The 15,724-nt window shown below is 32.4% G+C and overlaps 1 protein-coding gene across 1 annotated transcript in view; it reads left to right on the top strand.

The window, feature by feature from the left end:
- The window catches only part of LOC149489649 (nose resistant to fluoxetine protein 6-like), a 42,681-nt gene extending 28,609 nt beyond the window's left edge, over positions 1 to 14,072 (top strand). The window contains exons 3-13 of the mRNA XM_089714338.1: positions 981 to 1,162; positions 3,522 to 3,721; positions 6,083 to 6,206; positions 7,413 to 7,485; positions 7,699 to 7,807; positions 8,008 to 8,163; positions 8,258 to 8,767; positions 8,899 to 9,068; positions 9,699 to 9,875; positions 11,202 to 11,398; positions 12,745 to 14,072. Coding sequence (XP_089570464.1) covers positions 981 to 1,162; positions 3,522 to 3,721; positions 6,083 to 6,206; positions 7,413 to 7,485; positions 7,699 to 7,807; positions 8,008 to 8,163; positions 8,258 to 8,767; positions 8,899 to 9,068; positions 9,699 to 9,875; positions 11,202 to 11,398; positions 12,745 to 12,876 — 2,030 coding nt within the window. The 3' untranslated portion in view covers positions 12,877 to 14,072. The remainder of the gene's footprint in view (positions 1 to 980; positions 1,163 to 3,521; positions 3,722 to 6,082; positions 6,207 to 7,412; positions 7,486 to 7,698; positions 7,808 to 8,007; positions 8,164 to 8,257; positions 8,768 to 8,898; positions 9,069 to 9,698; positions 9,876 to 11,201; positions 11,399 to 12,744) is intronic.
- Positions 14,073 to 15,724: the final 1,652 nt, after the last annotated feature.

Genomic DNA, 15,724 nt, shown 5'->3' with positions numbered 1-15,724 from the left:
CTTAAATATACATGTCTGTGGTTAGTAGTTACTGAGCGAAGGTAAACTTCTGCCTATTTAAATAGTGTGACTCCAGCTGCGCTGTTTAATTTTTGTTTTGGAACTCAATACCGTACGTTCGTTTGCAATTATGAATAACTTAGGTCTTATGTAATTGGCTATATTTACTATTTAGTGCTTGTTTATCGATGTCGAGGTCGTCTACATTTACGTAAGGCAAATGTGGATGGTTATCTCTAAGAATGTCCTTAGTTACCTCTGAATACACCTTGGACTACTGCGGTTGAGTACTAAACTAGTATTAAAACTTTTCTAGGTTGATTCGTTTTCGAGCGCTAGTTTTTATAGCCACATCAGCAACATTCGGTTTGCAAATGGCAAAACTTTTGGTTCGAAAGACATTAACTTTATACAAAACAGATCAAAGTTTCTAAATATGTTGATCATGAGTTTTAGCTGCTACAAATCCATCTATGATTCAAATGAAAGCTTTGCATAGATTTTATCCAGCAAAATATGCGACTGTCATATGTCTAACCAACGCTTACGTATACGTAAATGGAATAATTCTAGCTTCCTTTTAAATCTTTCTTCGAAATGGAATCCTCAGCAAGCGGATTGAATACCTGGTATTAAGTAAGTTTGAATGCTTTAATCTTCATATTAAAGAATTTATTTCCAAGCGTTTTCTGTCATCATTTTATTGTAAGCCCACGCTATCTGATATTGAGACTGTCATTTGAAGGATATATTTAAAGTATACTTATTTCATATAAATCATTGTATTTTTATGATATTTAGACCATTATCAAAAAAATTCGAAAACCAAATACAGATTAACTTATTCTGACTGCATATAAGCAGTGCCAATCTTCGAAAATAGTTTCCTAAAAAAGCAATTTGAAATTAGTCTCTCTTTTTATTTACTTTCAATCACCTCTCAATACACTAATACTAATCTATATTATTTTATATTTCAGTTTACGACGCGTCCGGTCAATACAGTCCAAACATTTTGTTCGGCAACGATTACTGGATGGGTTCGATAAACGCCTGCAAGGACCTTCAACTGAAGCAGTATTACGACCAAGTGCCGCCCTTTCCCACCACATTCTACGTTGCTAGAATCAACCTAACTGTGGATGGTGATCACATACCAATTGTAAGCGCTTTTTAAATATTTTTTTAAATATTTAATTTATTGTAATCAATCATTACGACATATCGATTGGCTACCCAAAAGGTATAAAATACAATTATTGTTAAATCCTATTGGAGTCAACTTCCAAGTTTTTCTCTCAAGAAAAAAACACCTACATTGTAAAGCAAGGTTCTTGAAGTCTGAGCAAAAACACGAAACGCACCACAATCAATTAATTATTATTAAATGAGGAAAATCCTCTGGAAATTTAAACCAATATAAATCATAAAAAAAAAAACAAAATAATTCAACGAAATAACCTCAATACACGAATAGGGACAGAGACCTCCGGTCTATTTTTTGTCTCTAAAAATAGTAAAGTTGTGGCCGAGTTTAACTGCAAAGCATCTAGAGCTGAGAGCTCGTTACGGAAACTACAATTCCCTCGCAGTTCGCACCAGGCTTGTTACTGGTTAGTGATATGAGACGAGCTCATGTTATATGAACGTTAATCTTGAATCCTACGCCTTGTTAATTTCAGCTTTATTACTTAATACCTAATACTAATTAATATATAAGTGTTATTTAATGTTGCAAAATTCTAAACAATCTAATGTTTTAAACTCGCATATTATCGATTTCATACTAGAATCGGCTGGTGATCAATATTTGACCTTCAAACGACTCTCCATAGCAGATATTGCAGTTAAACATATATTTGACAATCTGCATTTACAATACGAAAACAAAGGTACTTGTATCGTTGCGATACGTGGAGGGAATACTGTAGGTAGTCAGTAAAAACGTTCAAGAAGACGAACCACTCTGTTTTCGTTTTATAATGTTTATCAGGGATTAGTAATAAAACTTTTTCCATTAGAAAATAAGTTTTCCAGAAAAGTAATTGTTTAAATGGTTTGAAATTTAATTTAAAATAGGGAAATATCACGATCTCCCCGGCGAATTTACGATTAAACGAAGGGAAAAAACGTAGGATTATCAGATGTAAAGGTCACATAGCTACTACTAAAAGTTTCATGTCATCCTTTCTACACGAGAATCTACTATGTAAGCAACATTTACTCGAACATAAAATATTTGTAAAGCACAATAATTTATGATATTTCTTTGTTATGTTTTTAACATCAGATGCCTTGGCTATATGAAAGCCTCGGGTTAAAAATGCTACTTAAAAATTTACTTGTATAAAATCCATCGTTCTATGGTAGAGCTAAATAAACAATATCGTTATATAATCTAATATATCCTATATTACAATTTGATACAAACAATCATATTATTAAACATCGCTACATTAAAGTTTAAACTACATAAGCTGAAACAAATATATCTTTAGCGTCGGTTTTATTAAACCGTTGCGTCGGGCTCAAACGTTATGTATATCGTTATTGTTATTGCCGGATAATAAAATATTTAAAACAGCTGACATCAGGCCATTTACGAACAAACTTGCTCACAAAGTTAAGGCTGTGACATTTTGGCCCGGCTCTAGACGGTCGCACTCATAGCGGCGATGTCATAGAACTTTTAATATAAAAGTTTTGGGAAGCTACTCGCTTGCAAATTGCCGCGAAAGCGTATGAACGCGAACCTTTTATGTAACTTGTAGTGATCCCAAACTGTCGCGGGTTCGTGTTACTTCCTTTTATTATATTTGCATGATCTCTACGGGTATTTGTTATAACGAGAGTTGGATGTTTGTTTAGTTAGGTCTAATAGTACGTACGTGAATAAATTCATGATCAAACATACTGAAAATATGTTTCATTTATTGACAGCAGTCTATAGATTAATTTGTTACAATGTAATAAAAATTACGGTCGATATACTATAATTAATTCTCTGTATCTAACATTATAATCATCATCATGATCAGTATAGATAGGTATACTTGAAAACACTATAAAAAGAAAAGTTGCTATACATGACATATATCGATTACCGATTTTCAATACCTGCCATAAGTGATACACAAATAGAAAAGTGATTTCCCTTAATTACCTCATTATGACCTCATGGAGGCTATATAACGCTATCGAGGGGACTTTTATTACTTTATTCGCTAACCTAATGTGCGTTCGCAGTTCTGATTACCGCACACTTGAACAGTATGCCTCATTTCTTAGGTAATGGATACGTTTATGAGCAACAAAGTAGATTAAATGAACTGTAATTAATCAAGTATAATATTGTTCGTTTTTATTTTATTACCAAAGATCACAAAAAAGTTTATGATCATATTATAGGAAGTATTACCGCCACCGATGCCAAAAAATTCATGCACGTGCCTATTCATGCCCAAAAAAACCGAATAACCGATGCTAGCTATAAAAAGCTGATGAAATCAATTGTGTTGCAGACAAGGTCAATGCTGGTGGGACAATGCATGCCGCTATCGTGCAACAGCAGTGCGACGCACGTCATCTTGCTTGCTGCAGAGAGGGCGGCGGCGGGCCGTGCGCAGGCGGCCGGCATTGCGGCTAGCGCGCACACGCTCTACGTTCGAGCCGTGCCTGGCCCGTATAATGTTTATATGGACTTTAAGACGCATATTTTGGGGTTAGTTGCAATCAGATTATTCTGGTAAAGGATACAATACATTCTAGCAAAGGTTAAGTAAGAAAGAGTAATGAAATGTTTACGTCAAGTTATTTATATAATAATTTAAATAGTATGCTAAATAGAAGAATGCCTATAATATAAGACTGTTAATATTATTTGTATATCTAAAGATATTCATAAATCTTTTACGTAAGCAGTCATTGACCTCATTGCACGCCAATCCGCAAAAAAATTCCGCTATCTACAGACGCGATCTACGAGCCTACGTAGCTTGCTTTGCGAATCTCGGCTACGACACGCATTCTACACATTTACGTACTAATAAGCTCATATTAAAATGGTAATTTCATATAAAACATTTCTATATGAGGAAAATGTAAAATAATTAGCTAAATTTGAATTAGATAATTTTCATCCTTAGATATTTTGAAACTTAGATTCGACTATCTAACGAAGACATGGAGAATTGATATGATTTGTGAGAAATTTGCATAATGAGTTATAATACTAGTATAGCTTACTCTTGTAGAAATCATAACTATTTAGGAAAATATATAAATAAAGAATTTTGTTAAGTGTACATTTTATTCAACACATGAAAGAAGAGAATATTTATTGAAAACAAATAACTCTCTCGTGAATTATTACATTATATCATATTATATTGCACAATTTCATATAATATGTACTATTAAAGCATTATTCTATCTATTGGAAAGTATTTCTCCTTTCGTTATGTACCGTATGTCGTTAGCAATTGTATAGAATTTCTCTTTTTCGGTAACACATGTCTGGTACAAGAATGTCAGTAAATAAAAAGACTATTTCAATGGAACTATCTTGTCAATATTCGACAGCGCTGTTCGGAACATGCTCACAATACATTATACCTATAGACCAACCCATTGTGGAAACTAATCGATCACAGTTTGCGTCCAGTTTTCGATAATAATTAAACTGCGTAATGGATTTTCATACCTATCAATCGATTTACAAATCGTTTGTTTTATACGTATACAAATGTAAAAGTAAAATAAAAAATAATAAAAAACGAAAGAATTATAAATACACCTTAATAAAATCTGATTAATGTTTAATTTAATCGTTTATAAAAGTTTGACTTGCGAAATAAAAATGTCAAAACTTCGTTCTTACTAAGTGTTCTCTACGTTAACATAATGAAAACAATTATCTTCTCACAAAGAATTCTTAATAACACTTGAAATACTTAGAACAACTTTTGAAATCTTGTGATTGACAAGAAAAACACATTGAACTAGTTTAATAATAACTTATTTAATAGCCTTCTTGTATAGGTCATAATCTAGAATCTAGATCACCATTTAATTATTTAATGTTAACCTTGTGGGATTCTAAATTCTAGAACACATATCCTTTAGCCTTGTGAAGATTGTGAAATAAATTAAATACCAACCTTTTTGCTATTGTTGGTATATTAGCCGAACATTTACAATATTTTTGCATTATCCGGTTGACTGATGCGAATTGCGATGAAAAAAGGCTTATACATATTTCCTATTATTATATAGAGCTTTAATTAAGCGAAATTGGGTAAGTCACGAAACCACAACGTTTAATAATATTTGATAAACTAATTTACGGAAAACTTGCTTCGTGGCTTTTATGAACTTGGCAGACTCAGCAGTGAACTATATCAAGCTGTCAGTTGTAAAGTTTTCAATAACCCTTTATACAACAAAATAGTGACAATTTTACACGACATAAGTTTTGTTTTGAAGTAAAAGGTATACCGATAAATTCTTTCTACGTTTCAAACAAAAATGTGAAGCTTCAAGGTAAAAAGCACACGTGTATAACACATTCCCTTTTCCTCATAACGCTACAACTATGCTCCAATTTTTCCCAATTACCATACCGCTTACAACCTTTTCATGGAATCTGAGCAATCCAGTCGCGGTATAATCTGACATGCCACAGATAATAATATTTGGGATAAGATTTCTAATATTATTCAATCGTAAATTATTATAACAAGATATATTTTTACCAAAAAATAACAAAATTTTCATAGAGACCTTTTTTAACGGAGGCATCATAGCTGTAGGCAATATGCAAATATTCTTGCTAAAAATTTCTCACAAAAACTTTGTAATATATAGCTTTATATAGTTTTCAATTCTATCGCGTTATTAATTGAGAACAGAGTGAAAAAAAATTGCTTCAATACCTGTACCATAAGCATAAATAAAGTTTAATTAGTCATAGTCTGAATATTACAAACTAGATTACCCATACCTAGCTGCCCATAGCAGCTATAGTAATTGCCAGATTACAGCCGTACTAATTACACCGCTAATAATAAATGCTCATACACAGGGCTGTCACACTTGCGGTGGCATTATGGATGATGATAGCTTCCCTGTATGAAGGCCGCCTCGAACGCCGCTACCGATCCACGCAACGCCAAGATCTAGAGCAAGCTAACAATAATCAAAAGCCGGTAAGTTATTTATAAAGAGAATAAGAAGACTGTTTATAATCTTATTTAGTGACATATTTGATATCTATAAGAGCGTAAACACACCGCTCAGAATTAGTTGGGTGTAGAAATAAATATTTATTGCAAGCAAAGATTTCTAACGTGTTTAATGTGGAAATCAAATTACTCTTATTTGATATACTGAAGCTTTTTACATGCATATGGGTATAGACTGGTCCGCTGGATGGCATTAAAGGGCGGATACGATAAGTTGGGACACGCTACGTGCAAAGCGATGAATACTGCTCGTTAAGTCTATCGATTTACACGAAAACCTCGACTCTTCATTGAAGATTAGAGTCGCTTATTTCTAAAGCGTACGTACACTATACGTATAATGTTTTTGAATGTTTCAAGTTTTACGCCAAAGCGGCTAAACACATTTTGCTCATTTATAGTAAAGACACAGATCAAGCTTTATAACACGGGACAATTAACAGTTTTTTAATGGTCTTTGCATTTTGACGTAATTTCGCTTTCTTTCGGCTTTCCTTAATGAATAAATATATATATTAAGCGAGACTTTCCTTCTTTTAGTTTATGGTGTAAAAAATGAGATGTAGACATGATATTATATAAAAATAAAACAAGTTACAAAACATAAAGCCGGGTAACAACATTCGAACATAATGATTTGTGCGAAGTGTGCATTGCAGTTTACACAAATGCAGAATGATAACTTTGTAAACGAAGATTTATATACTGAAAACTTTATGCGTGCACAATAGTTATTTTTAATGAATTCATATAGCAGCTATGTTGCGTAAAATCGCATATTTCAAGAACTAAACACTATAGACTGTACAAATATGCACTAAAAGATGCTTTCTATGAAAGGTTTTCTCAAAGCAGCTTTTGTCCATTAAGTAAATAGAAAGAGAATAATGTTAAGGGTAAGACAATGCGTGTATTATAAAAAAAATATATATATTTATTTGTTAAATATGTACGATTTATGGAACGCTTAATTTGATAAAGTCGTTACATCTATGTGATACTTTTTGCTTATTATTACATACCCTAAGTAATATTATTAATATCCATTGTTCTTAGAATGTAGCCTTGCATACGGTCTACAACTTTTTTAAAATAAATATTCTCAAATTTCTCGAATAATATATTTGTAATATTTAACTAAAGTTATGCTCTTCTTTGTGAAATTTACAGGCAAAAACAACAGACTGCAATGACTCAATTGAAGAGGAAAATAAAGACCGCGACTTAAAACGCGAAAGATGTGGTAAGAATGGTGACTTTATTTACCGTAATTATCATTATATTTTTATTAACCTGTCCGAAATAAAAAAATAGGTACTACAAAATTGTTATACGTAATATCTCCCCCTTAAGTAAACTTCAGAATAGCCTTTCACAAACAGTTTTTGTTATAATTCATATCAAGGAAAATGTGTTTCTTGAACCATGAGGAAATATTATAATATTTTGTTTCTAGGTGTATGGGCAGAAGTATTACTTTCGTTTTCAATTTTATCGAACGGTCGGGCTATCTTGAGTACACGTCGGCCAAATGATGGAGCACTCACCTGTCTGCATGGCATGAGGTAACTTTTATTGAAAATCCATACATCCGTATGGTTTAATATATGTATATGTATATCTGCAAATTGTTTACGGCCACACACGACATTTGCCAACCCGCAATTGGCCAGCTTGGTGTTATGATCTTGACCCTAATATGCGGCTTATACTTCTGCAATGGAAACAAAAAAGATTTAATGACAATGATGTTATTCTTTTCCAGATTTTTGTCAGTATTGTGGGTAATCATGGTCCACACTTACCTTACAATATTTTACATAGCTGATAATAAGCAAATGAGAGTAGTAACGGAAAGGAACTTTTTATATCAGTCAGTCGGCAATGCTTCGTATTGTGTGGACACATTCTTCTTTATAAGGTGAGAAAACAAACAATATTTTGAGGTTTCTTTTTTAATATATTTTAAGTCTTTTTTTATATGTTGTCATGCTTCTCATTCTTATATTTTGCAGTGGCTTATTAGTAACAGTGCTCTTTCTGAGGAGTGAAGATAAGAAAACTAAAAGAAAAAATGATAAAATGGCGCAGGCTGTCGATAAGGACCTCAACAAGAACATCAACGGCTACACCAACTCCGCGCTATCAGTATCCGCCATAAGCCAGCAATCCTTCTACGAGGATATTCTCGATAAGCCGAAATCAAACGCGTATACTAAGAAAGAAGTTTCTAGAACAATAAGATCTTTCCTAGTCCTACTTTCATATCGCTTGGTTAGATTGACTCCGGCGTACGCTTTTGTTATCGGGATAAACGAGCTCGCGTTGCGATACACGTACAATAACACCGTTTTCGAACCGGCCATCTTTGACCACATCACGTGTGACCACTATTGGTGGAGAAACGTTCTCTACATAAACAATTTGTTTCCACAAAAAGACATGTGCATGGTCTGGTCTTGGTATATGGCGAACGACACGCAGTTTTACGTCGTCGGCATTATACTATTATTAATATCAGTTAAGTAAGTATTTGTAAATGTGCAAATGTGCAGTAAATTTCCATGTCAGCTGCGGCGTGTTGCGTTGCACCTGACCTGACATTTTAATCTATCCCTTGTGAATAATTTATCTAATGTAATATTTATTTCGACAGGCATGTGAAATTCGCAACGATTTCGCTAATTTTATTGTTGGTGAGCTCATGGGTAACCACAATCTACATATCAGTGTGGCACGCGTACAAAGCCCGAATACAGGAACCTTTTGAGATGTTTGACCCGCTTTATGACAAGCCGTGGTCAAGAATCGGTCCCTACTTAGTTGGTAAGTTTATACGAGTACTTTCAGTTTTATGTGGACATAAAACAGAAATGTCGGTCTTGTAATACTTGTGTTATGTATTAAATATTTAAAATATTCATCTCATACCGTCTTTGCTATAACCATCTATAACAAAGGTTTAAAAATAACTACATAAATTCCGATTTGTTGCGCATTTTCCTCTGCAATTTTTCACCTTATAATTACTACGTTTGAATATACTAATAGGTAACTACATATATATTTTCAAAACCAGAACTCATAATTATTGTTGTATAAAAATGTGGTTTGAATATAAATATAAAGTTAGAAACACTGAGTACGATTAAAATTTTGAAAAAATTATTGCACTTAAATGTATTAGAAACGAACCCGGAGAACATAAACCTAAGGCAAAGATAAAGTAGAATTTCATACGAAGCAATAAGCGGAGCGCGCCGCGCCGGTTCATTGCTCGTAAAACAGATTTTATGATATTTTATGCATTTTCTATCACAAAAATATGTGCCTATAACGTAAGATTGGAAGATGTTAATTAATCCGTAAAATAAAATGGAGTTAATGAAATAAATTAGGTCAGTTACGAAAATGTTCTAAAGGTCAGAGTGAACTTAAGGATTATTTGTCACTTAGGTATGATGGTGGGTTGGTATTTACATAGGACGAAATGTCAAGTGAAGATACCATATTGGCTGGTTGCCATCGGCTGGCCGGTGTCGCTGCTAATCATCGCCTCCCTCATATTCGGCATGGTTGACGGATACTTTGAAGTTTGGCCCACTGCTTTTTACGTCAGCGTGGGACATACAGGTGTGTATTAGGCGAAGTTTTTAAATAAAATTTAAATATTAAATTTTTAAGCTTTTCCACTTTTAAAGAAGAATATTTGCTTTTATGGTTGCAAGTTTATGAGCATTATTTTAATTAAATATTTAATAAACTACATACGTATGTGAATGAATAGATAATAATCATATAAGTTGTTATCCAATCAAAAACTGCTAAAACCTATCTACTTCTATGTATCTACGTAAATAAAATGTTCCAATGTTAACAAAAAATATATGTATGTTCATGTTTATTTAGAAATAGTACGGATAACAAAATTCTTTCGCTAATTTTGTATTCCCAACGTGAACATAAAAGCTAAGCCAGAGAACATAAATTAATATTTTTCGTGGCCAGAATTATATTTTCTTTTCACTCAGCACTTATTTAACACCTACAACGTTGGTTAATTTACTTTATGTCCTTAATATATAAGCTAAGTAAAATAAACAAATGTATTTTTTGTTAGAACATTTTTCTATAGATGATATCACAAAGAATGTTAAGTTTATCGATTTTCGTAAACGGTTAGCCAATGCCCAGTTGGCGCGAGCTCAAATCTAAATTCAAGTTATGTTTAACATTCGGTGAAGTTTAATAGAATTGCACTGTATTCTATAACACAGTATAAATGGTATAAATTTTAAATAAACGTCATATTAAATGACTAACTGCGAATTAACGCATTACATTAATTTGTAGTTAGTTACTGAAAGCTCTACAAGAACAGGAAATATCGCGAAAGCGTTAAAAGTTTCATAATGCAGTTTAGACACTTCAAGGTAAACATAATACACAAATGTTATTTGATATTACTCAAAGATATACCTACCTAATATATACGAATATTATGACGTGTCGAGCAGTCTAATCCATTATATGTATGTATGTATCAAACGCGTTCTCACAAGACAAACGAGTAACAACACGATAACTTTTTATAAAAGTCATAAAAATATTTAAAATCTTGAACTTTTTTTTTTCTTTTATTAGGTTATCATTAAAACAACTTATGTTTTAATGATAACCTAATACCGATTGAGAAATAACATATTATATTTAGAATTTAATTAATTTAAAATACATAAGTAGTATATTTAAAAATTTAACCTAATAAACTCTACATTTATAAATTATGCATTTTCCTCTAAAATATACCTATACAAAGAGAGTGAAGGAGAGTGTGTATTTCAAGTCCTTTAATATAATATTTACTTGTGCTTGTCTCTATGAGTCTATGGTGCACAATAAAGAATTTTTGATGATTCATTGATAAACGCTATAAGTATAAAACTCTTACTTTCTCAGGATGGGGAGTAGCGCTCGCCTGGGTGTCAATAGCGTGCTGCTGCGGGTACGGGGGCCTGGCCAACTCGCTCCTCTCCTATAACGGCTTCCTGCCGCTCAGCCGCCTCACCTACTGCGCGTACCTGGTGCACCCGACCATCATGATGTATACGACCTTCCTCCTAGATGGACCTTTGCACTTGCAAAACTCTATAGTGGTAAGTGTTGATAGTATACAAAAAATAAACTACACATTCCTATCACGTAAGAAATGTTTTAAAAATAAGTAATAAAGGATATGTGATGCATATTTATTCAAATATTATTAAAATAAAAATACGTTAGATATTCTCTCTTATTGTATATTCAGAAATTTCTAAATCTGTACATAATTGATATCTCTATCCCGCAATAGCCTAGTGACTAGTGAGGTTACAACGACTTCCTAAGTAAATAACCGCAAGCCTGAAAACACTTTCCGAAAATAATTTAAGAAGTGCTTAAAGTACCGTTTTCATAATAAACAAGATGAACGTAACGCGATAAACTCTCCTCGCCTCGCAATATGTGGGGCAAATGTTATCTTAAGACTATGTTAATGTAGACCCAGGATTTAAGCCCCTTCTAATTCCTATCTACCGTAACATACGGAGATTATACTAAAACTATCAAGAATTAAATTAAAATATTATTCTTTGCTAGAACATTTTCAAAACAAGTGAGATAACTTTTTATAAAAGCAATTTAAAACTTACAATTAAACTCATTTCTCAGGCTCGTCTTAAGTTTTACGAGCGCCGTCAAGAATCGCGGACTGGCTCGTTAATAGCCATAAATTAATTGCAAATCTCAATTTCGAATAAATTTCCGGAATATTTTAAGCTACAACAGATTCGCGACGGCAACTTTACATAAAAAATGTGGCAAGCTTATCAATATATTTTACTATATTAATAAATTTTATGATAGCAATAGATTTTAGGAAGGTATCAAATAACTAAACTGCACGTTTAATTTCCGTAACAATCATATCAACTGAAATTGGATTTGTTATCAAAGAATTTCAGCACCGTTGGAACAGGGAGTTGAATTGAAAATTGAGATTATGTTGATGTGCGAAATCAATTCTATCTGTGGGCGGCTGCGGGCTCGCAATACACGGCGACAAGTGTACCGTTGTCCAATTTAAGTACTCCAGTTTATCACCATTTGGGGTCGGCTCACCCCATGCTGATTATGTTTCTGATAACCTATTTGACACTTTGAAGTAAATTATTATACATCATTTTATATTTTAAAACAAATGAGGTAGTTAGAACAATAAAATTAGGAAGCGGGAATCTTTAATTATGAAGCATACATAAATTATTTTAAATACACACAACTTAAACTTACAAAGAATTAGAATTGTGTTAAGATATTATATTATGTTCTTGTTTGTGCAAGAATTAGATGAGTATCCACTAAGTGAGCTTTCTAGATGTTATTATAGCGCGCTACACCTAATAAAACTCAAACGCGTTCTCACAAGACAAACAAGTAACAAATTTTTATCTCGTTACAGATAACAATATACGCTGGATATGCAGTTCTCGCGTTTTTAGCTTCGTTCGCCATCTCGCTCGCCTTCGAAGCTCCAGCTGTGAGGCTTATCAAGATCGCTGGTGGAGAAGATAAGGGCAAAAAAGCTCGCTGATTACACGAACCGTACCTTGGGGATGGAGTTAATGTTACGCCTCGAATTTATCTCACGTTGCACTTATTTGTAGCGTTAACAAGTTTAACATTGAGAAATGTTTCAACTGTGCCTCCATACAAGAGCTTTATTTAATTTAAGGCAATACTTAATAATTTAAACTATCCGCGTCGAGTCGTTCTCTAAATTTTGCTTTGTGATTTTAAGGCGACCTCATTCGAATCATAACCGATAGCGCGTAAGCAAGCTCATTGTGAAATATCATTATTAGGTAGTATAATTTACTGTCAATGGAAGGTTGGAACGGTAATATATTCAAATTCAAAAGCGCCTTCAGCTCACTCTTGAATTTGAATTACAGCATTCCGATAATAAATTGCTTGATAAGATGTCGGATACGATATCGCAATGTTACCATTTAAATAATTGATAGTAAGTTGTTTACACGATTTTATTAGTATATATTTACAAGTCTTCGTGTCATAATAACTTTCCAAAGGGTTAATGTATAGGTAATATGTATATAGATTGTAGGTATGTACATAGAAAGTTTACCGTTCAATCATGTGCCAACATCATGACCTGTTTTCAATCTTTTACTTTATCCATACTGTGTTAATGGAGAAGTTTGTTTTATATGTCAGTAATGTATAATAATTGTCTATAGAATCAAGATTATATAAATGTTACCATTAGGATAAGTAGCTATTGTATATACAAGTAATATATATATATATATATATATATATATATATATTTCTGTGTGTCGACTTTAACAATGCCTCATGATCAATGTCCCCGATAGCGTACAGTCACTACAAAGAAAAGTTTTGTTTGAATAAGCTAACCTACCGCTAACGAACTTTAAATGATTAAGTAACTGGAGTACGGTTCGAAACAAAAAGGGAGTTTCAGTTTAATTTCAGTTCTTGTAATGAGCTTTGATGACGGGGAGGTTTTTTATTATTAATGATGACTTGAAATTTAACCAAATCCTTCAGGTTAATAAAATATTGAATCAATACTGACCGAACCACTTAAACATAAATTTGTGATATAATGTTAAAAATTATTAAAAATATTATTTAAACGGTATTTTGGTTTGTATATTCTTATTTTTACCCAAACTCAAAATTATTGTGTGTACCATGTGTGTAAATAGATAATTTTAAATAAATAATTTAATTCTAGTCGTACATCACGAGTTTCATTTTTCCCTCCTTCAAAACGAATTGACATGAAACACCATTAAAATAAACGACCTCTACCCACATGCCCCAAAGACCCACATTATATTCGCATGCCATTGTATTCTTACTGAGATTACATTTCATATATTTTTTTATCGTAAGCATTATATGCCAAAAACGCGGTTTAACACTAACGATTTAAAAAAATTAATGAAGTACCTATTCTTCATAGCACATTTCCTACAGAAGCAACTGAATTTAATTAACAAGCAGATAAAAGCTAGAGCATTATTTTTTAAATAACTTTTCATTATCCATATCCGAATCCATTCACTTGACTTGGGTTATGGGTATACATATATGAAGACATCAACAACGTTAATAAATAATTTATTCCATTCAAATGTATGCAAATATTTTGGGAAATAAATCATCTCCGAAGCTCTGTATCGTAATACCGACCGCATCGTCTGATATTGAAATATAAAATAAAAACAAAAACAAGTGGAGCATAAGCGGAACGCTTCATTGTTGAGGTCGAAGCTTGCACTGTGATGAAAAATGAATACAAATCGAAATTGCAAATGTGGAAATAACATTGAAGACATAAAGTATCCAAGTGATGTCCTTATCAAATGAAATAACGTAGACTTCAAAATGAACATTGCGAATATATTATGTACAAAAGATTTTATAAAGTTAATTCATTATTCTCTTTGCTTTATATTTTATTCAATAGTTTGGCGAGTCAATACTTTATATTATTCAGATGTCATAAATAATATTAACATTTCTTACCTTACGTCTAGATAGACTTGCGAAAGCTTTTCTATGGAAATTTACTTTTTGATATTGAAATGAGGTGTTCTTAAAAACACTTATCTGTCATCAAGGCGTGATCTAGATGCATGTTTTATTGCATTTTCTTTTGTTTTGTATGTTAATAGATGATAAAATGTAATCTATTATTATTCTTTACTAAACTGGTATCTAGTGTCCACATATTCTCCTGTAACGTATTTTATCATAAAAAATATTGTTAATTATGTTTATAAACGATCTCAATGATAGATAATTGTCATGTGTGTGTGACAAATTACTCTGTTAATTGTCATGTGTCTCAAGTACTAATTATTATTTCAGCAAACAATAATTGTAACACATCATTTATTTAATTACATATATTATGTATATTGTTGTAAATTTTGTTCTTGTAAATCAACAATACTAAAATAGCAGTAAAAACCCTAATAAAAAGCTAATTCACCGTACAAATTAGCTATTTCGTACTTAAAGTACCAGCGCCATAAAACACGCACTATAATGAAATGTATGAGTGTTCATAAAATTATACTACGTCTTTTAATACATTCATGTGAAAGATGAAGAGGAAGCTATTAAGTAAAATTACTTAATAGCTTCCATTCTTAATTGGAGTATATCAACACGTATCAACGTGGCTTCAATCAAGAACAATGGATGTATAGGTCGTAGGCGTTATAGACTCGACATCAAATTTGAATTTTGATTTTTATGGATCCTAGCATAAAGGTTCACTGAATATAGAATATTAAAAGGGTTAATTAAAAATCAGATTGCTCGACATAAAATCTTTCATCAACCCTAAACAATAGAGCTAACAGGGTTCGTTATAATTC

The sequence above is a fragment of the Colias philodice genome, chromosome 3, assembly GCF_061535455.1.
Source record: "Colias philodice isolate Cphi_HAF_F1 chromosome 3, ilColPhil1 Martin Lab GWU primary, whole genome shotgun sequence".
NCBI classification, from domain to species: domain Eukaryota; kingdom Metazoa; phylum Arthropoda; class Insecta; order Lepidoptera; family Pieridae; genus Colias; species Colias philodice.
This window is presented reverse-complemented; position numbering and strand designations above follow the sequence as displayed.